A 21,156-nucleotide genomic window follows, 5' to 3' on the forward strand; every position below is an offset into this window, starting at 1 on the left:
AAATTACTCAATTTGCCAAATAAAATTGTGAGCTTTTATAAAGAAAAATGAGGGGGGAAAACAATGTTGCCGATCGAAATATTCGTATGACTTGAATAAAAAAATTCTCATTTTTCCTTCTAAGATTTTTATGAAAATTAAAAGGTTAAAAGGAATTCAAAACGTTACATGTATTTTTAATAAAAATTGAGCAACGAAATGACTCAAAATTGAAAAATTGAGTCATTTCATTGCCCAATTTTGATTAAAAATATAACATTCTGAAAATTTGAAAAAATAAGGAACTTTTCAAACCTTTTTGAAAAAGAAAGAAAAAGAAGTACCTAGGTACTTTTTCAGACCTAAAGGACGATTTCTCAATTCGAAAATTTTCAATTTTTCCAATATCATGAAACTTTTAGAAGTTTCTTTCAAAAAAGGTAGCTACTTACGTACCCACTCCATTTAAATTTTCCCATCATGTAAGTATAAGGTTTTCTCCCTTCCCCCTCTCTCCAATTTCTCCATTTCGTTGACTCGAGCCATTTCCAAATAAGACCTAAAAATTAAAATTATTGAGAAAATCACAAATTGGAAATTTTTTAAAATATGCACACAGAATACCCAGCAGAATTTTTTTAAAGTATAAATGCTCATAAAGAATTTTTATGATTATTCTGAGGAAAGCATTTCTATTCAATGCTCAATTAAGGGCCAAAATAGATCAAAAATAATCAAGTCATAAAGACCTAATGGTGCTTCAAATTATCAGTTCGTTGAATGATTTGAACCCGAATTCCGAGCTAAATCAGGTTGAATTTTCTAAAAATTCATTATCAGTCTTGAGGTAATTTTTTTTTAAAAATCTAACAATGAAAGTTTAAAAATTGCGATTTTCTTCATATCCGGCTACAAGTATAAGTACACCATATAAGAATTTCAGGCCAGGGAAATTGTCTCGTCACTTGATAAACTAAGAAATCGTTTCGAGGTTGAAAATTATTTTCACTGAATTGATCAATATTGTGATGCTTAAGTTCAATAGCAGGGTGTTCACTCATTTCTGGGAATGATTTTCCCTGACTTTTCCAAGTTTTCCAGACCAATTTTTCCATTTTTCTAGACCATTTTTAAAAATTTTCTATGCTAACCCCATACTTGAATTGAAGAAGTTTTTTTGGGGGGAGGGGGGTGTAATTTTTTTCATAGCTTCTCTTCGAACTGGATACTTCTTCGGATATAAAAAACAACCTGCATCAAGTTTGGCCAACTAATACAATATTCATAAATTATGACTTATGAAAATTTTTTTTTTTTAGATTTTTGGAGGCCTCAAAATGTGAAATTTGTTTATGTGAAAAGGAGAAACAAATTGGCCCGAGCGAAGCGAGGGCGAGAACTTTTGAAAATTTTCATTTCGAGATGCCTAAAAACGAGTTTTTTTTTAATGTGAGAAATTTATTTTTTGGTCTTTTAAATTTCAATACTGGAATGTTGTTTTTTTGAAGGAAGTTACTTTTGAAAAAAAAAGAACTGGCTCGAGCGAAGCGAGGTCGAAAGCTTCTGAAAATTTGCATTTCGAGAGGCATAAGAACGAGGTTTTTTAATGTGAGGACGAGTAGTTTTTTTGGCTTTCAAGATTTTAGAATTTAAATGATATTTTTTTTGAAGGAAGTTGATTTTGAAAAAGAAAATAGGGCTGAGTGAGGGCGAAAGCTTTTGTAAATTTGTATTTCGAGATGCATAAAAACAATAGTGGTTTTTTTCGTGTGGAGTTCCTTTTTTAGCTTTAAAACTTGATTTTTATAATTTAGAAATTTTCATCTTGCTTTCGAAAAAGAAAAGAAAACAAGCCCGAGCGAAGCGAGGGCGAAAGCATTTGAAAATTTGTGTTTCGAGAAGTAAAAAATAATGTTTTCCTTTCATCACAGGTCCTTATCCAAAATTTGCAATTGATCATTTTTTCAAAATTCCAGGAGAAATTCCCTTACTTTTCCAGACCGACCAAATTCCCTGACATTTCCAGGTTTTCCAGACTTGTGGACACCCTGAATAGTAACTTGCAATTAGATTCATAAAGCTTTGTCATTTATGCCACTTAAAACTATACTAAGTAAGTTTCTATTGAGGGATTGGCCCAATGACCCTCGACTAAAACATGTTAAGATCTGTGAAAACTCTTAATCACCCATATTATTGGATTTCTGAGCTTCTGAAAAAGGATGCAGAGAATCCTGATTGATATCTACTCTACTCGTACAATACAAAAGCTCAAAATAAGGAGCTGTGTGACTTCTACAAACCTGTGATGAATTTCTCAAAGGTGTTTCCTGTTCAAATATAGAGCTTAATTTGAGCATATAAAAATATTAAGACTTTCTTTGAGGGATATCTTCGCCATTGAACAATCGATAATCCCTAATAAAGACAGCAAAGAATTCCCTCGAAGATTCGAGCCAATCAATCATGGGCATTTATCTACCTATTGCCTCAGCAATAGACCATCAAAATGTACATATCTAAATATACTTGAACATCCGTTACAATAATCTCCAGTTCTATTTCAAAGACCAAACTTCCGCCCAATCATCCGCATCAAAGGCTCACATTAATCGCATCATCGAACCTCATCCTACACATTCTTTCTCTCTCACAGTCACACTGGAACCATTTAAAGAGAGACGACATCCGGCACACCATATACAAATACAGTACCAAAAAAAATCAACACAAAATATCATACTTACTGAACTTGGCAGCCATCAGGCTATCCGAGGAACTGGACGTATCAACGACATCGATCGGAGGCGACGACATCGGCATAGGTTGACAAAACCGCAAACTATCGATAGACGGTAGAATGGAATTCGACATAGGTGGCGGCACCAAGAACCCTCTGAGTGCCGCAGCTGCATAAATCGCCGCGTAATTCGAGTTCAGCAAAGGCGGCAGGCATACCGGCGGGTAGTAGTAATGCGGAAACACTGGTTTCGGTACCAAGGGTTGGGAATTCGAGGTATTCGACGACATTATGCTATCGATACTGAACGATTTACTATTACTACACGTGATAGGCGAGGTTGTTTTGGTATTCTCTGATGCAGATTCCGAAGGTACCGGCGATACTTTGGTCATCGCTGTCGTCGTCCTGTGGATATCAGCGGCTGTATTCCTTATGACGAAATCTTCGGCATCGCTTAGCTTGGTGGATGCTCCAATTGGTACAGCTGAGAAAATACCGTTCCTGTCGATATCTAAGTTGACTTTAGATGAGTTCAGAGGCAACGTTGCACGCAGCAGGTCGCGATCGATTTTAGGTAATTTGAAACGTTTGCGACGTCTAAGAAAGGAACCATTTTCAAACATATCGAGAGCTGCCGGATGCAGAGCCCAGAACGCTCCTTTACCGGGGCGATCCGGTCTTCTGGGGATTTTGATGAAGCAGTCGTTGAACGAGAGGTTATGCCGGAGTGAGTTCTGCCATCTTTGGGTGTTCTTCCTGTAGTACGGGAATCGATCGCTGATAAATCTATAGATGTCCGATAATGGGAGCATTTTCTCTGGCGAACTCCATATCGCCATTGCTGTCAGAGATATATACGAGTACGGTGGCTTCTGATCGCCGTACGATTCCCGACAAGGTCGAGGCATCTCAGATGAACATTTTCCAAATCAATATTCAAAAACGCGACAATCAAAAACAATCCGACGAGAAAATTTTCAAAATTTACAAAAACCAACGCATAGATATCAAGTTAATTAATCACCAAAAACAATAATCCGACCGCGAATTCATTTTACCATCGAAAAAATTGTACATAACGTAAATTTACGAAAGAAAATTTGCGGAAAAAACTCACACGACGATGGTAAAACGCCGGTCATCGACAATACCAAACCAAAGAGACAGCAAGACATGTACGAGGAGAAATATGGAGCGTATCTGCACAATTAATACTGGGCGGTAATTTCGTCACAAGTGACAAGCAACCGAAAAGGCGGAGCGACCGAACCATTGGTTAAATATAATAACCAGTGACGTTCAAGGGTGCACCACGTTCTCTCATCTACCGAATATTCGGATCGTATTACGTTATTCGTTTATACCATACCCATCGCAGCCGCATCATAAACCGACTCACCGACGCGTTCTCTTTCATCTCCACGCCGCTGCCGCATACATCAAACGTGCCCCACTCCGGGCGCCGAGTTATTTTCAAATAAATGATATTATTAATATCTTTCACTTTAAAAAGAAGAAAAAAGCCAGTCAGCTAACCAGAGAGAGAGAGAGAGATGCGAACCCATATACAAGGAAAAATAAAAGCTGAGCTATACACATTATTTTCACTTTTTTTCCCTCTGCAATCGTCTCTCTGCCTCTTCTTATTTCTTTTTCTATTTCTCTTCAAATTTTTTTTCTCTCTTCGCATATCTGCGTCAAATATGTATTATAAACCAGCGCTGTATAATAAATTTAAATAGACCCCCGGTGGCAAAACTTATTTTCATTCAAAATCATAGCTTTTTAACCATACAGTATAGTTGGGCGTCAATACCTACTATACACATTATACACAACAGATTAGTACTACAATATACATAACACTCTGCTTAATTTAATATTATATTAAATATATTAACTACACGCCGTATTAATGTATTATGAGTTTCATAATTCCACGCTCAAGGGGTACTGAGCACTGAGCGCGTGCCCCCTGCCCCCACTTTTAATTTTCGCTTTCGAATAATGAATCCTGGCAGTAAGTATCGCATGAGCGAGCATCTAACTATTAAATTTATATCTATACCTACACAACATATGCACACAAATTATGTAATGCTTATTTACTGCTAAATCATATTACTGAAGTTTGCACTTCCCTTCTTAATTAGATAAATACCTACATATTTGGCAAAGCAAGATCAGCTTGCTCATCAAAAATTAATAAGTATCTTCTTTCACTTACGCAGCTAATGCATTGATTTTTAATGACATTAGGGTGTCTGGTGAGTGGATGTCAAAACTTTAGACATGGATATAACTGGGTACAACTTTGAAAAAAAACGTTATATGGACAAGTTACATATCTTTAAAATTTAAGGAGCAACCGAGCTTTGAAAAAAATTGCGAAAAACGTATTTTTGACCTTGGGAATGAGTAGTATGTACTTTGGAAAAAAACACAAATTTTGTCATTATGAATTTTTGCCTAACTTTGAAATTGAAGGGGCTAGAAATATTTTAAAAGAAAAAATTGAGAAAAACGTGTTTTTTAATATAAAAAGGCCAAAAAGGGGAATTCAATGATTCTTAGAAGTGAAAAGTGACAATTTTTTCAATATGTACTTCAAGAGTTTTTTGATGTTAAATGAGCCAAACAAAAAAAAAATCAAGTACACGAACTAATGATTTGAGACTGAAAACTCAAAAAACTGTGAATGACTCTGAAAAGTGATTCGCATCACACAATTATTCAAATCAATTTCAATTCAACACGATTGTGTTTAATCAACAGTAGAAAGTACATAATTATTAGAGTAAAAATGAACTCTATTGCTCTACTTTATCTTTGTTTTTATTAATCATAATTTTCAAGACTTACGCCTTTTCGATATTTTCAGCAAACTGCATCATCCAAAATTTTAAAACAAAATCAGATTCGAAAATTACAAAAAAGAATACCTACGCCCCAAAATTGGGACGAAATATTGCATAAATCACTTAGATCGAAAATTATGAAAAATTAATAAAATATTTTCAAAATTGAATGATAATTTTTTCAAAAGTATAAAAAGTACAAATAAAAATTGCAAAATTGACCTCTCGTGTCATTGAAAACGACCATAAATCGATGCAAAATCAACACAATATTGAGAAAATGTTTGCAAAAATTGCTTAAGAGGATGTCAAAATGTAATAATAATGGTGAAAATGAACCAAAAATTGATTGTTTTACTATAACACAAAAATTCAGAAAACTTGCAAAAATATGCTACATAAATTTGAAAAAAAAATAATGAAAATTACGAAAAATTGAACAAATATTATTGAAATGTAATGAAATGATGAAAAATTCACATCAAGTAAAGTTATACTAATCACAAAAATGGTAAAACTGACATAGAAATCACTTGAAGTCTTGAACCGAAAAAGTTACCAAAATTGAAAAAATGTTGTTAAGACTACATAAAACTACGTAAAAACGACAAAAAACTAATTGATGAAAAAGTTTCGAAATGCGAGTAAAATTTTGAAGAAAAAAACTAAGGTTTAAAAATTGCATAAAAATTTGTCAAAATTGTAGTATAAAGTATTACAAAATTGGTCAAACTGACATTTCAGCTATCTATAAATTCATAAAAAAATCACCACAATTGAGCAAACTTTGTAAAAATTGTTTGAAAATTTGTTAAAACGTCATTTGCCAACAAGATTGAATAATGAACACATTGAAATTTGAGTAAAACATTGCAAAAATATCCAAACATCAAACAAATTAGGAAAATCACGAAAAATTGATCAATTATTATCAAAACCCGGGGAAAAAAGTTCAAACTTGGCCATACATGATCATGTATGACGACTTCATACATGATCATACTAAAAAATTGTCCCCCACATGCTCATGTATGGATCATTTGTATGAAATTGCATGTTTTATATCATACATTTTATTCTATAATCTAGAAAAGTGTCTATAATCTGGAAAAATGTCTGAAATTCATTTATCCACATTTGTCTTGCATTCTTAGCACATCTTATGTACTTATACCATTCAGCAAATCATCCCATATAGTATTTTATACTGACAATATTTTTATTATAAAAATTCATACATTCTCGAATTTTAAGTATGATCATACATGTTCATGTTAAAAAAAATTCCCGCATTTACACATGATCATGGTTACACTAAATCATACTTGATCATACATGATCATATATGACATGTATGATCATGTGGGGGACAATTTTGTAACATGAGCATGTATGGAAACTTCGGTTTATGTATGATCATGTATGCTCGAGTTCATCCACCATACATGATCATGTATGGCCAAGTTTGAACTTTTTTCCCCGGGAATTTAATGGAATTTTGCAAAAGTTCCATAAAGTATCCCAGAAAACCTGCATAAAAATTGCTGAAAATTATCTACCAAAAAATTATGAAATTTTGACTAGATTACTAATGCATAAAAAAACGTTAGAACATAAAAACAATCAAGAATTAGGGATTTGAACAAAATGTCGTTAGAAACTGAGAATTACAAAGATCATAAAACATTACCAATAAAATTGATCAAATATATTATGTATTATCAAAATGGAATCAAATTCTGACAAATTTACATGAAGTATCCAAGGCTCGTAGGGCTAAATTCTTTCGAGAAAAAAAAAATGGGCAAAAAGCAGAAGAGCCGAACTTCTGAAAATTTTTGTTCAAGAGTGAGACCTTAATACTTTTTAACAAGAATGCGATATTTTGTTTTGTGACGATTTTTAGCAAAAAAATGATGATCTATGACAATTTCTAGCAAAAAGCAAGACTTTGACAATTTTTGAAAAAAAAAGTGAAACATCTGAATATTTTGCAAAAAACCGACAATTTTTAGAAATTTTTGGCAAAAAAGAGAATTTTGGATAATTTTGACGATAACTGGCAAATTTTTTTGATACATATTTTGTTGCAAAAGGAAAAGGAAAGGCTTTTTGCCAGTTTTTGGCAATTTCTGGGAAAAAAGCGAGTCTCTTGGGGAACACAAAAGTAAGACTTTTTGGAATTTTTCGCAAAAAAGTAACAATTTCTAGCAAATTTTTGGCCAGAAACGACACTTTTTGTCAATTTTGACAAAAACTAGATTAAAAGACAGAGTTTTGATAACAGAATGACAGTCAAGTAACAGTACCTACCTGAGTAATAGTAAACGCTGATAAATCGCTTGAAAAATAATAAAAAAAAAACATGTACGACTACGAGGTATCTTCACCAATTATTCACTTGTAAATGTTATTAACATTTTTTCTTATTTTCATTAAAAAATAAGACTAAGCTTTCAAAAAAATATCTAGATTTTTTTGAAAATTAAAAAAAAAGAAATTTGAGTAACCAAAATTTTAAAAAATTAACTAAAAGTCTACTTTTAGTGATTTGATTATTTGAGAGGTAGATAACCGAATAAAAGCCCTGAAAAACTGTAAAATGATCAAAAAAATGACCAAAAATTGCCAAAAGTTGGTGAAATTTTAGTAAGTAAAATATTTAAAATTTATGAATTGGGAAGACAACTAAGAACAAAAAAAATTATTAGTGAACATCATTTTATGGCTCATCATTGCGATGAATCATGAATCACAGCTTAAAAATGATTTGGATCATGAACCAAATCAAAAACAAAACTTTTGATCAAAAACATGATTTCTTATCGAATCACGATGGTTGTATTGTATAGGTCTGTATCTGATCTGCAAGACAATTTTTTGCCATCATTCAGCAATACTTCTTGAAATTTTGGAAACGATTGTTCAACTCCAAAATTCCTAAGCATCAAAGTGAAACAAGTTTTTATTAATTTGGAAACTCTAGTCAACAGCACAGGCACCAGAATTGCTGTGCAGATCATCGAAGATCGATAGTTTTCTTGAAGTAACATTTAGCCCAATGCGAGCTCTTTTTTCTTCAATACAGCTTCAAATTGAGCTGTTGCTAATGGGATGGAATGTAAGTATGTCCAGGATGAAAGCTGGCTGTTGAAACCCCGGGCTTCTTCTTTGGTTGCCTTTTACATAATTTTCTAAAAATGGTCATTCTGAGAGAAAGCCCCATCCTTTCAGATAGCGTGTTTGAACAAAATAAAATTCCATGAAAGTTCAGTAAAACTTTTTAAAATAAACATGAATGGACTTACTTACTTGTGTTTATTCTTTCACATAAATATTTACCGGACGAACTATGCGTTCTGATAAAAATCTGATGAGATGGGCTCCATCATCAGACTAAATGACAAGACAAAAAGTTTGAATTTTTTGAACAAAAACACAATTTGGCTGTATTTGCCACGTTCAACTGAAATATGAAATCACTTTCGACGTTTACTGTCATATTTGCAGCATCATGTTCATGAAAATAAAAACTTTCTTCTAATTTGGATTTTGTGGAAGCTCACCAACAATACTTATAGCAAACAAAATCAGTCCTAAAGGTATGTACTTATTGCCTAAAAAATGTAAGCTTTCTGCAGTCTCTCTAAATAAGTATCTATAGGTACGAAATACGTATCTACCTACTTACCATTTTTGAAACCGTTTTCATCTTTCTCGGTCTGCACATGTCTTTTCAGCACCTGAAAACAAATAACACCCCACAAGTGAGTACAAATAGGCCTAAAAATATAAGTATACTTACAATATAAACTCAACAGACACACATAATCACCTAGTACACTACAGATACATTTTCACAAATCCACAAAAGAAATTTTTAATGCCTCGTTTACCTAATTATCGACACCGTCGCGTAAACGATTAATTTTAATCATTACATCATCGAGTTCTTCATTGTCTTAATGTACAACAAAAGCAAAAATTCAGGTACGAATAATTTTTCTACGTTGATTCATCATTGGAATATGATTATGAGAAGTAATTATTATTGACGGATTATTTACTAATACCACCATATTATATTTTCCCAATATACTGAAGTAAAGAACAAAAAGCAAATTATTATTGCTCAAGAGTTGAACATTGAATCGAGCAAATTAAATGATGACAAAATTGGGCTACCTATTAATTACACAATGATAGAATTTGTTGAAACAATCTTGTATAACACATGCATTACAGTGAGATGGAAATTAACTGGAGAGAAAATAATATTCAGAAAGATGATTCATTTGCCTTACGTAGGAGATTTAAAAAATAGTATTCAACTCACGCATTACAATCTAGAATTATTAATTTGCTGATATTTTTTTCAGTGCAAAAAAGATTTTGAAAAATTAAAGAGACGAGAGAGAATCATTACTACCAATAATGAAATTTGAAAATTCTCATTTTTCCAACATCTGGCTCTGGATACACATTAATTAATTATTAAGATCACGAAAACCTCGCCTACTTTCCAAAGTCTCGCAGACATTTCCATTTCCTATAACCCAGTACAACAAATCTGCTAATCTTTTCATTTTACACCATAAATAAAACGTTGTCTCTCACGCAAGATACCTAATTATCGCATAAATTTAAATAATGTCTACATTAACAAAGCACAGTAGGAGAAGACTCGTCTCAGAGACATACCAAATAAATACAAGTAGACCTGTGTTGATTTGCAAAGCAATGGACATCTACAATTATAAGGAACTTGGCAATAATTAGTCAAGTCGTACGTGATAATTTTCAGTCGAATTATCCATCCTCGAATAAGTTAGAAAAACTTGAGCTATTGAGCTTGACGAACTGTATAAAGTAGCTTGAAAAAAAAAATGGAACAAATCGAGTTATTTTTACAATTCATGAACCCAACCATATAAAAACAATAGAGCTGGATTGGCATCTTTCATAAAAGACGAATTCAACATCTCAAATTCTTGCCCCTCTCATACCTGGAAAATCATCACGTAAAATGATTCAAAAAAGCAGTCTCAACTCGTAAAAATTTTATCGATCTAAGACATGCCAGAACACATTTTTCTTTCAAGTCTTTATAGCACCCACCCACGTAGGCTGTGCACCTTTTTGCGAAATCAGAATTATTTCACGCTCGACACATCAGCGTTGTATTTATTCCGCGTGTTAATTTCACGCAAACTTCCTGAATCTCTTACACAAAAACGTTTGTATACAAATAGGAAATCAATAGATATCTATAGGCAGTAGGCACCAAAAATATCACTATTCTTGTAAAAGGAGATCATACAACAAGAGATTTTCTAGCAGTGTACTTCTGCGAGAAAATTCCATCAGCTCTACGAGCACGTAGACACTAGACAACTATTTATGTGCGAGCAATAATCACGAATCAGTATGCACAATGCACATATTATACATTATAATGAAAAAAGAGAAAGAAACTTCCCAAAATAACTCTCCCATCAGGTGGATTCCATTTCACGAGCACCGGAGCACCAATGGGTAATGGGCATAGCTAAGTAAGTACAAGAGTACAGGTACAGGTAGCCATAAGGTAGTAGGTGATGCATCATGCATGCTCATAACAATCACACAAATTCATCCACGCGTTCGTCGCCCTCGCCACAGCTTCCATATGGACGAAGAACGACGACGACGTGACGAGAGTACAATTATTCGTATTAAGAATATTATAAGGTAGGTACAAAAGCCCGAGAGTTAACAAAGACAACTCGCGGACATCATCAACTTCACATCAATCTTGCGCGCGAGGTTTGTGAAATGGGAAAACATTCGTAAAATTGATGAGATATTAAATGACTAGTTTTCTAAGCTAGATGCCCAAATATTTGTACCTATGTGCGCGTTTATTTCAAAAGACATTTTCATAAATAACAAATCTTCAACGGTGTTGTGTTCGTCTCGTGAAAGGTAATATGAATCTTGAGTGTACCAACTTTGTTTAGGCGTTTCTGAAATAACCAATGATTAACGAGATTTCAGAAACTGGTCGAGATTGTTATGCTTTACTTGACCAATTTTGTAAAAGAAATAGAAAATAGGTATGTAATATTTTAACAATTTTTTTCCGAAAAAAACAAACATTTTGAGTCTGGATTAAAATTCAAAAAAAATTACAGATTTTGATAGAATCTCATGAAAAATGTAGGTACGAGTATATTATGCCTACTTTGAACTTTGAGGAATAGAATAATTATATTCTCAAAAATGATTCTTCAAAATTTTACACGTGAATTTTTGGCTTTTCTAATGTCTTCGGATAAGTTTTGGAGGGAGGCGGGTCTATTTCAATTTTTTATTGAAAAGAATAAAATTTTCAACCATCTTCAAACTTATTTCTTTCGAGACGGGATGTCAAAATTTTACATGTACATTTTTCGTTTTTTCAATAGGTACTCTAATGTTTTCAGATTTATTCCTATTTTTTAAACATGAGGGGAGGGGGAAGGATTGGGTTTGACAATTCTCCTTCCATCTTGGCCTTCCTTTTTTTAAAATTCCTTTGCGCGTTTTAAATTATATAAATTTTATATATGAAATTTCATCCTCTTCAATTTATGTTCAGAAAAAAATTTTCCCAAACCCCCTCAGTTGACAGTTCCAACTTCCAACTTCCAAGAAAAATGGGCAGTTGAAAAAAAATTAAAAATTCGCGTTTACACCTACATTTCACAATGTACCTACAGAAGTTGGAAACGAACCAATCATGAGAGATTACTCTACTATGAACTGCTCGCACCGCACAATTATGAAAAAGCCAAAAATCTGTTCATAAAAATTGCTTGCTGATTGGCTAGAAATACATGAAAGTTCATGAAAAAGTGAAAACAATATTATAGTTTTTTCGCTCAGCACAAAAATTATAAAAATTACTCGTTTTCTTCGATTTTAATTGGGAGAACCCTAGAAATTGTTGGCTGATAAAACCGAAGTTAAAATGCTCGCTTTGTTGAAGAAACTGAAAGTGACTTGGCAAGTAGAAAGGTCTCTTATGTGTAACATAATACGCAACACATAAGGCACCTTTCTAAATAACGTGCGCACTGAAGAATTCTTGAAAGCGATTTTAATATGGTTCCCCTTGGTGGGGAACCCTAAAAAACAGCCAAAAATAGTCGAAAACTTACGATGGAGCAGCTGCAACTTTTGGAATCGTCTGAAACTCAACTTTTGACAAGTAAAGACGATTCCCAAAATTTTTTAGCTATTCAATCGCATTTTTCGACTTTTGAGGGAAATTTTTTGACATTTTTGGGTTCAAAAAATACTTTTTTGGATGCTCAGACTCAAAATCGTGTTCAAACACTATAAAACTCGATTAGTGACTAGAAAATAAGATTCCCAGAGTTGCAGCAGCCCAATCGCACTTTTGGACCATTTTTCGATTTTTTGGGCTCAAAACAATACTGAACCAGCTGATGTTTTGATAATTCGTTAGAGAGCGGTAGATGAGCAGTGAAATTTTTAGGGCTGTTCGTGCTTCCGATTGTTTCTCCCTTAGTCACAATACCTAAGTACGTAAATATTCTCCAATGGATTTCACCACTTTCGGCAACGTATTAATTTCGTCGGGTTTTCTCCCAGATGCAGATTGAATAGAAATGATAAACGTGGAATGCACTTATGCTATCATTTCACTAAAACGATCGAATACAAAAATATTTCAGAATGAAATCTCTCAGAAAAGTAACATGTAGGACATGTAGGTAGGCACCTAGTAAGTAATTTATTCAAGGAATTCCATTTCTCCCAATTTTTCAAACAGACAAATTGTTCTGCTTTTGAGTGTTATTACATCGTTTTAACACGTTTTAAGCATTTTCCCGCGCATTTTCAACAAACTCCCACGTAATTTCATGAATTTTTGTAATTTTTGGCGATTAGTATAATGTTTTTTTGAGCATTTTTACATCATCTTAGCAAGTTTTCAACACTTTTCAAGCATACTTTATTCAACAGATTTCACTGAAATTATATAATTTTCTGCTAATTTTCAGTGATTTACTTTTTTGAGTGTTTTTACACAAGACCAAAAGGTTTTGAACTCTTTTTCGTGTACATATTTGACCAATTTTCTCGAAATCTCATTTTTCAAATTTTCAATGGAGTTTTGGCCATCCATCTTCAGAGTTTTTAAAACTACATACATATTTCAAGTGTGTTTTTCTAACTTTACCGAAATTCCATCAATTTTTTGTAACTTTTGGTCATCATTTCAATGCAGTGTTCATTTTTACTCCACCCACGATATAGGTACCTAATCTACCTAAGTATACTAGGTATAACAAAGAGGCTTAGGGATCAAATAGCGATTTTCCATGTTTCTTGATACGAGGGGTCTAGTTCTACGTAAAAAATCATAATTGAGAGAAATCGAAGTTTCTAAATCCAAAGCAGGGTTAATTTGGCACGGAATGACTCAAGAGAAAAAGAGTTTTGAAAAATTTTCTCTAAAAATAGGTGATTTTGCAATTTTTTTTTCAAATTTGAGATTTTTAACTTGAAACAATAAATTTTCTAATTTGCCACTTCACATTTGCGATTTGATAGCCAGAGATAAATTACTGATATGCCTTGCAACAGTTGTGTCTGACACGAGCGTCTAGATTCATACCCGTGGCGGTTTGTAGTGGAATTTTTTTTTCTGGACTTGGACATTTTCTCGTCTTGGGATAAACATGTTATCTTATCATATGTAGGTATGCATACAATTATTCGTGTATAAAATGCAACTTTTTCGATTGTTCGCGGGTTCGGATGAACTTTCATGAGGTCTTAAATTAAAGACGATGAAATTCCCTATCGATTGGTGTTAAATTTTTATCATTTCGCGTAAAAATGACGATTTTATGAATACTTTTATTTCACTGATTTTTGCATACTACGTACGTCATCTTTAAACTGAAAATACTCGAAATTTTCATTAGACACATACGTATTTGAATACAGCAAAATGTTCGTAATGTTATCCTCTTTAAAATGAGCTATTACCGAAAGCTCTACATGCAACCGTTCAAAAGTTTTCGAAGTTTTAAGTTGCGAAAACAAGCTGTGGATGGTAAGTATTGATCTTTGAATTAATATTACTCGAAATTTTCAGTGGACACATAGGTATTTTAATACATCAAAATGTTCGTAATTTTATCCTCTTTAAAATGGTTGTTTCCCGAAAGCTCTACCTTCAACCGTTCAAAAGTTTTTGAAGTTCAAAGTTGCGGAAAGTGGTCTAATTGTGTTATTATTATGGTTATCGTGTTATCAGTAAGTTATAGTTTTGATCAGTAACCACTTTTCGCAACTTTGATCTTCAAAAACTTTTGAACGGTTGAAGGTAGAGCTTTCGGTAAACAACCATTTTAAAGAGGATAAAATTACGAACATTTTGATGTATTAAAATACCTATGTGTCCACTGAAAATTTCGAGTAATATTAATTCAAAGATCAATACTTACCATCCACAGCTTGTTTTCGCAACTTAAAACTTCGAAAACTTTTGAACGGTTGCATGTAGAGCTTTCGGTAATAGCTCATTTTAAAGAGGATAACATTACGAACATTTTGCTGTATTCAAATACGTATGTGTCTAATGAAAATTTCGAGTATTTTCAGTTTAAAGATGACGTACGTAGTATGCAAAAATCAGTGAAATAAAAGTATTCATAAAATCGTCATTTTTACGCGAAATGATAAAAATTTAACACCAATCGATAGGGAATTTCATCGTCTTCAATTTAAGACCTCATGAAAGTTCATCCGAACCCGCGAACAATCGAAAAAGTTGCATTTTATACACGAATAATTGTATGCATACCTATGATAAGATAACATGTTTATCCCAAGACGAAAAAACGTCCAAGTCCAGAAAAAAAATTCCACTACAAACCGCCACGGGTATGAATCTAGACGCTCGTGTAACAACTCTGCGAAAGCGCATGGAAGAAAGCGCACGTATATTTTTGTTTTTTTTTTTTTTTTTTTGAACGATCTTTTCCGAAATTAGCCGATCTTGGAGCACAAGATATTCCAATAGCCAATAGATGGCGCTTTCTCGCCAAAATAATGATAACAAATGTTCACCTTATCTAAGATAAAAATTCAAATTTCAAAGTAAGCAATTCATCACTATTTAAACTTTATGCCGATGAAGTTAATTTATTTCGATTAAACATATCACAGAACTTACTTACATGGATGGATTTTTTCCAACTTGAAAACTATTTTGTAAACAAAAAACTTGAGAGGTCAAATTTGACGTCTCGAAAGCTTAGCTTGAGCAAAATATTTACAATAAAAATACGTTTTGTAGTTACTTTATTATTTTTCAGGGGTGTTTCTTTTTTTAAAAAATAAATTAACTGTATGTAGTGAATTTATTAGGTGAAATGTTATGCTGAATTGTTTTCTATGCATTGTTTGAAAAATTTTTCACCACAATAATTTTCATCGGATATCTGAACTAAGCTGACCAATTTGAAGATAATAGATGAATGCAATCATACGGTAGGAATATATCTTGCGGTAATCCAGTGTACATACAAAACAAAAATACATTATTTGACATTTATTTTCATTTTTTGAGTATTTTTCATTCATCTTTGTTTACCCATTTTTCATGATTCTTAATTTCATTATCATTTATCAGCTTATCACAGCAATATTTCTAAATTAGTTTTCACTCTTTCAAACTACATACTCTCTCATTAAGTAGGTATCAAACAAGTACATAGGTAACAACGTTTTCGCATCATTTTGAAAGAATTTCGTAAAATCAGAAAAGGAAAAGAAACGACCCATGACAGTTAAACGTGAGCTACGAGTTGATTACTTGTGTAAACAAAAACAAACGATTTTATTTTTTTGGAATTGCCCACAGATTATACAAAGATTGGTTCTTACAGGATCTTGCAGCTTTGTTACTGGCAACGTAGCATGATATAGAAAGCTTAGATTTGTTTTATGATGCCAGTAAACGAAAATTCTCAACTTGACTTTAGTTTACTTTTGTTCTATGATAGCAAATTTTACTTATGACTTGAGAAAATCTCATAGTTGAGTCACATTGATAAAAAAAAGTTCTTTTCGGTTAAGCCAAACATTTAAATTTTTACTGAATACCAAATAGATACTCCCCCTCCCAGGCAACATCGTTATCGCTGCTGATTACAACTTTTTCCACAATTCCCATGTGCAGAGATGGGACCGATTATAATCGATTATACATCGATTATTTTCTTCAAAATAATCGGGCATAATCGAGCCAAAATAAACACAGCAAAACATGACGTCATGCAGAACGTTCGGTACCTTGACTCGTTGCATCTTAACCATTGACAAATCAAAAAACCTGAAAATGAAATAATAGTAGGTACAATATACATAGGCAGCGCTAAGATCCGATTAATCGATACCCGAATAATCGATTATAATCGGTAATCGTTCCACCTCTGCCCATGTGGTTATTTCTGTTAATTATATAATTAATTTAATGTTTTGAATCCCTCCACAAAATACCACTAACCCCCACCAACCTTCCCATAATTATTACGCTTATGGCATTACCTTATATGCGGCTGTGAACTACATGAAATACAAATCTACGTATATGTAAAGGTAAGAATATTTTTATCAACCGGGTAACGATGGCGTTGCTTCAATCAGATTAAAAAAACATCCTATTTACCAATTGAGATCTACAAACTAATTAATTTTTCTAGGAAATACCTCATCGTGCGATTCCATTCTGATTAATCGTCAATATGAATATGTCTTTATCGCGAATTTGATAAGATATAGGGTCATAGATGAGAGCATTTTTGGTCGGAAAATTCAATAGGAACTGTCTTCATGTTATTTAACTGCATTAAAACCATTTTTGATTATTCTTCACGTTCACGTTTACAAATGAAAATGTCTATACAATATGCGGTATTATTGGTTTTATTCTTGGTTTTCCGCCTAGGAGTAAATGGTAAAGTACACTTTTACATTTTGTTATAAATATGAATAAGTATCTTATAGTCTACTCATAGTGCAATACCGCAGGGCAGATTTTCTGGCTCATTGTATCGCAGAAGGTGTCCATAAGAAACATACTTATCCAAAATCGGTAGTAATTCGCTCATCCCTTCACTCCTTTTTGGAGCTTTTTGGGTCGCTAATAACTTCATCGTTATAGGGTGAGAAGAGTTTTTTCTGTTAAATGGGAGGGATAACTGTTACCTGATAAGTTGCTTTTAGGGTGTTTCAATTCCAAAATCCCTTCATTATTCAAAATCACCTTTTGATTGCTCCAGTGAAAAGAATTTGTTGTGATGTTGTTCGTATGTATTAAACTCAAAACATCTGGAACAATAGGTATTTGTTTTTCCTATGTACTTGCATTTTTGTAATATGTATTACATCCCTCCACAGAAGTACATATGTATATAGTAAAATGTTTACCAAATAGGTATTTTCTGAAATGTTGAACTATTTCAGTATCAGTTTTGCCTTAATTAAAGTGTTCTGGCTAAGAAAATTTTCAAATTTGATTCTAGCAGGTGATCAAGATTTTGAAAAATGTTATCAAAAATCAAGGAAAAACATTGCTTCCTGTTATCAATTATGGCAACAATGTATAGGCATTTATTGTTATTAAATAAAATATCAATTTGGAGGTTATTGTTTTTTGAAAATCATTTTGAAATAAAAAGACAAGTATTTTGATAATGTATACCTAATCGTTCTACATATGTATTTGTTGACTTTTTTTCTCATCTCCACAGTTTTCTTTACTTGCGAACCAGATTTCTTAAAAATAGTACAGAATAATTTTGAACTTTTAGTTTCTGGTTTGGTTTTGTGAGGGGGTAGAAGTTTGCCGGAAATATGGTCCATGGGTATTGAGGATCTGAGAACGGTGTGGCCTATTTGAAGGATTAAATGGTCTAGGTGGGAGGGGTCTTAATGGAAATAGGTCAAAATGGAAAAAATCTTAGCGGAAGTGGTCTCAGGATGAAATGTGTTTGTATTATTGAAGAAAAGTGAAATGTTCAGCGAGTTCTATGTATTTTGGTACAAGAAAGGGGCTGATTATGAGGATTAAATGAATAGTCTGGGTTGCCTCCAGAAAGGTAAGAATTTGGATGAGGAGGGCTTCTCATTAGGGTTGCGGTTTAATACACATTTAACCTTGATCATGTTTTTTTCTAGACCTTTTGAAATGCGTTTACACTTATTCTTTTCAAGCATTTTCTCATCAATGCTTTTATAGTATAAATTCAAAATGTCTATCAGGGAGTTATTATAGTCTTTTCATTTTTAGTGTGCGTAGCACACTATTGGTTTCGCTTTGAGAAATGAAATTTCATTGGAAATGAATGTTCTCTTAAACTATCCAAGCGTTTTTTATACGTATTGGACAGAATATGAGAATCATTAAGGTGGAGGGTATAGATCATTTTTTATTCAATTCGGATGGGTAATTGCTGAGTAATTGCAATTTTAGTTCATTATTTTAATGCATTAAATCCTAAAAAATGGTAATGGGGACTTGTGAAACACCTGCCGCTCATTGTACCCTGCTATACCCCTAGTGTATTCCATCACCACTTTTCAAATTAGCTGTCTCATTGTATGTACCCTGTTACACCCCCGGTCTGTTAGCTGTATATTCCAAGTGGGAGTCGTTTGATGGGGCGTTTACCAAATAAATATATGTGATGCGCTCTGTGAAATAGGACCACAAGTCGGAAAATAAAATTGTTCAGTACATTAAAATAATCGAATTGTGATGACAAATATCAATTTTCAAGTTTTGTTATATTTTGAAAGAACACACTTCTAAGAACCTGTGTACAAATTTTCAGCGCAAAATATTGGTTAGTTCGTCCTTAATTATGTGTTATAAAAGCGCATATCAGATTTTTAAAAAGGATCACAGTCAGTAATCACGTTTTGGTGATGTTTTTCTGCTCTTTCCTGTTATTAAATGTTAGTTTCACAATAAAATTAGTTGTGTACCATTAGAAAACCCATTTTTTAAAAATGTTTTGGTGGCTGGGTGTCTGTAATGACAACTTGGCACTCCGGAGGTCGCGGGTTCGAGTACAGCTGCCGGCAAAAATTAAAAAAATTTTTAAAACTCATTTCTGTTTCAAGTCGTGAGTTTTTGTAAAATTATCACTTTTTACACATTTTTACGTTTTTTTTTTCAAATTTCTTGAGTCATTTTCCTATTTTTGTGAGTAATGAATTTATGCATGCCTTGCATAATATCAGAACCATCCATCCATTTGACGTAATTTTTTTTTGTAGCATCGCATGGTACCCAGGATACACATATTAAAATTTCAGATTGATATGTGAAGTGGTTTTGAAGTAAAAAAATAATATGTGCTCGGGAACGCAAAAACACTTTGAACTGATTTTTCTCAAAAAGCATTTTTTCAAAATTAGAACTTTGAGGCGCCGTGTCTCGGGTATTTTTCAACCAAATTTCGATATTTTTATTTCAAAATGTTCGGAATAAAGTCCTCTAATAATTAGGCAAAAAAAATCAATTTGGATTTTTCTGACTTGTGGTCCTGTTTCACAGAGCGCATCACATATTCTTTTAATGCCCTAACCCTTTGAAGTGAACTTGTGTAGGTAGCAGGGCTGTTAAATTACCATAATTTATTCTCTGGTAAAATACGGCGGTAAAATACGGTATTTTACGGTATTTTTGGTATTTTACTAATTTGAATATGAAGAGTTATTTTTTGTAGTTTGACTTCGAAGTTCTGAACTTCTGACCTGCCTCTGAAGTAAATTTTCATCTGTTTTAGAGATTATAGAAAATTTCCATGGACATTTTTTGGAAATTTATGGGGAAAATTTTTGGTAACTTTCAAATCATAAATTTCAATGGAAATTTGGAAATTTATGAAGGAAAGATGAAAAAAAAGTGTTAATTTGGCTTTTTGGTAAATTATGGTAAAATACGGTAATAAACTTTTGGTAAAATACCGTAAAATACGGTAAAATACCGCCGTAATTTACCAACATAAATTACCTTACAGCCCTGGTAGGTAGGAATAGGAATTGCAGGGTCCCAGGTTCGAATCCCCATGAGGTAGGTAGGTATAGGTGACGGATTTTTCGTTGGAAATATTGGATAGGTAAATGCTTTGGAGTGAGTACAATGATGATGGTGCAAAAAAATGAATTTTGAACCATGTATAACCCCCTCATTATAATTTATAAAAATCAAGTTATGAAATATGACGATATCATTAGCTCAGCTAAATGAATTTTTATTCCATTTATTCAAATACGTTTTACAATGTACCTATAATGCCGTAAGTATAGTAAAAGTTACCTTAGGATGACTGAGTGATTTTTACTTTATATGATAAAAAAATTACTTTAAAATGAGTAATTTTTACACAACTTGGTTTAATACTATTGGTAGGTATAGCAAAATTTATTAAAATGATAATTTTTACTAAAAGATTACAGTAAAAATTATTATTGTAACTGAACAGTTAGAAAAACTGAGTT

At 32.8% G+C, this 21,156-nt stretch overlaps 2 protein-coding genes across 5 annotated transcripts in view; one reads left to right on the forward strand and one right to left on the reverse strand.

Moving 5' to 3' along the window:
* Window positions 1-4,049, reverse strand: part of LOC135844202 (forkhead box protein B1-like) — a 42,862-nt gene extending 38,813 nt beyond the window's left edge. The window contains exon 1 of the mRNA XM_065362343.1: window positions 2,727-4,049. Within this exon, the coding sequence (XP_065218415.1) occupies window positions 2,727-3,630 (904 nt within the window). The 5' untranslated portion in view covers window positions 3,631-4,049. The remainder of the gene's footprint in view (window positions 1-2,726) is intronic.
* A 13,133-nt stretch (window positions 4,050-17,182) lies between these two features.
* The window catches only part of LOC135842873 (bone marrow stromal antigen 2-like), a 30,666-nt gene continuing 26,692 nt past the window's right edge, over window positions 17,183-21,156 (forward strand). The window contains exons 1-2 of one of the 4 annotated variants that reach the window (XM_065360539.1): window positions 17,183-17,244; window positions 17,349-17,602. In XM_065360539.1, coding sequence (XP_065216611.1) covers window positions 17,479-17,602 — 124 coding nt within the window. In that variant the 5' untranslated portion in view covers window positions 17,183-17,244; window positions 17,349-17,478. Of the gene's footprint in view, window positions 17,245-17,348; window positions 17,603-21,156 lie in introns of those variants that run through there. The other 3 variants (XM_065360540.1, XR_010558208.1, XM_065360541.1) reach the window with 3 other exon arrangements.

This window comes from Planococcus citri, chromosome 4 (assembly GCF_950023065.1).
Source record: "Planococcus citri chromosome 4, ihPlaCitr1.1, whole genome shotgun sequence".
NCBI lineage: Eukaryota > Metazoa > Arthropoda > Insecta > Hemiptera > Pseudococcidae > Planococcus > Planococcus citri.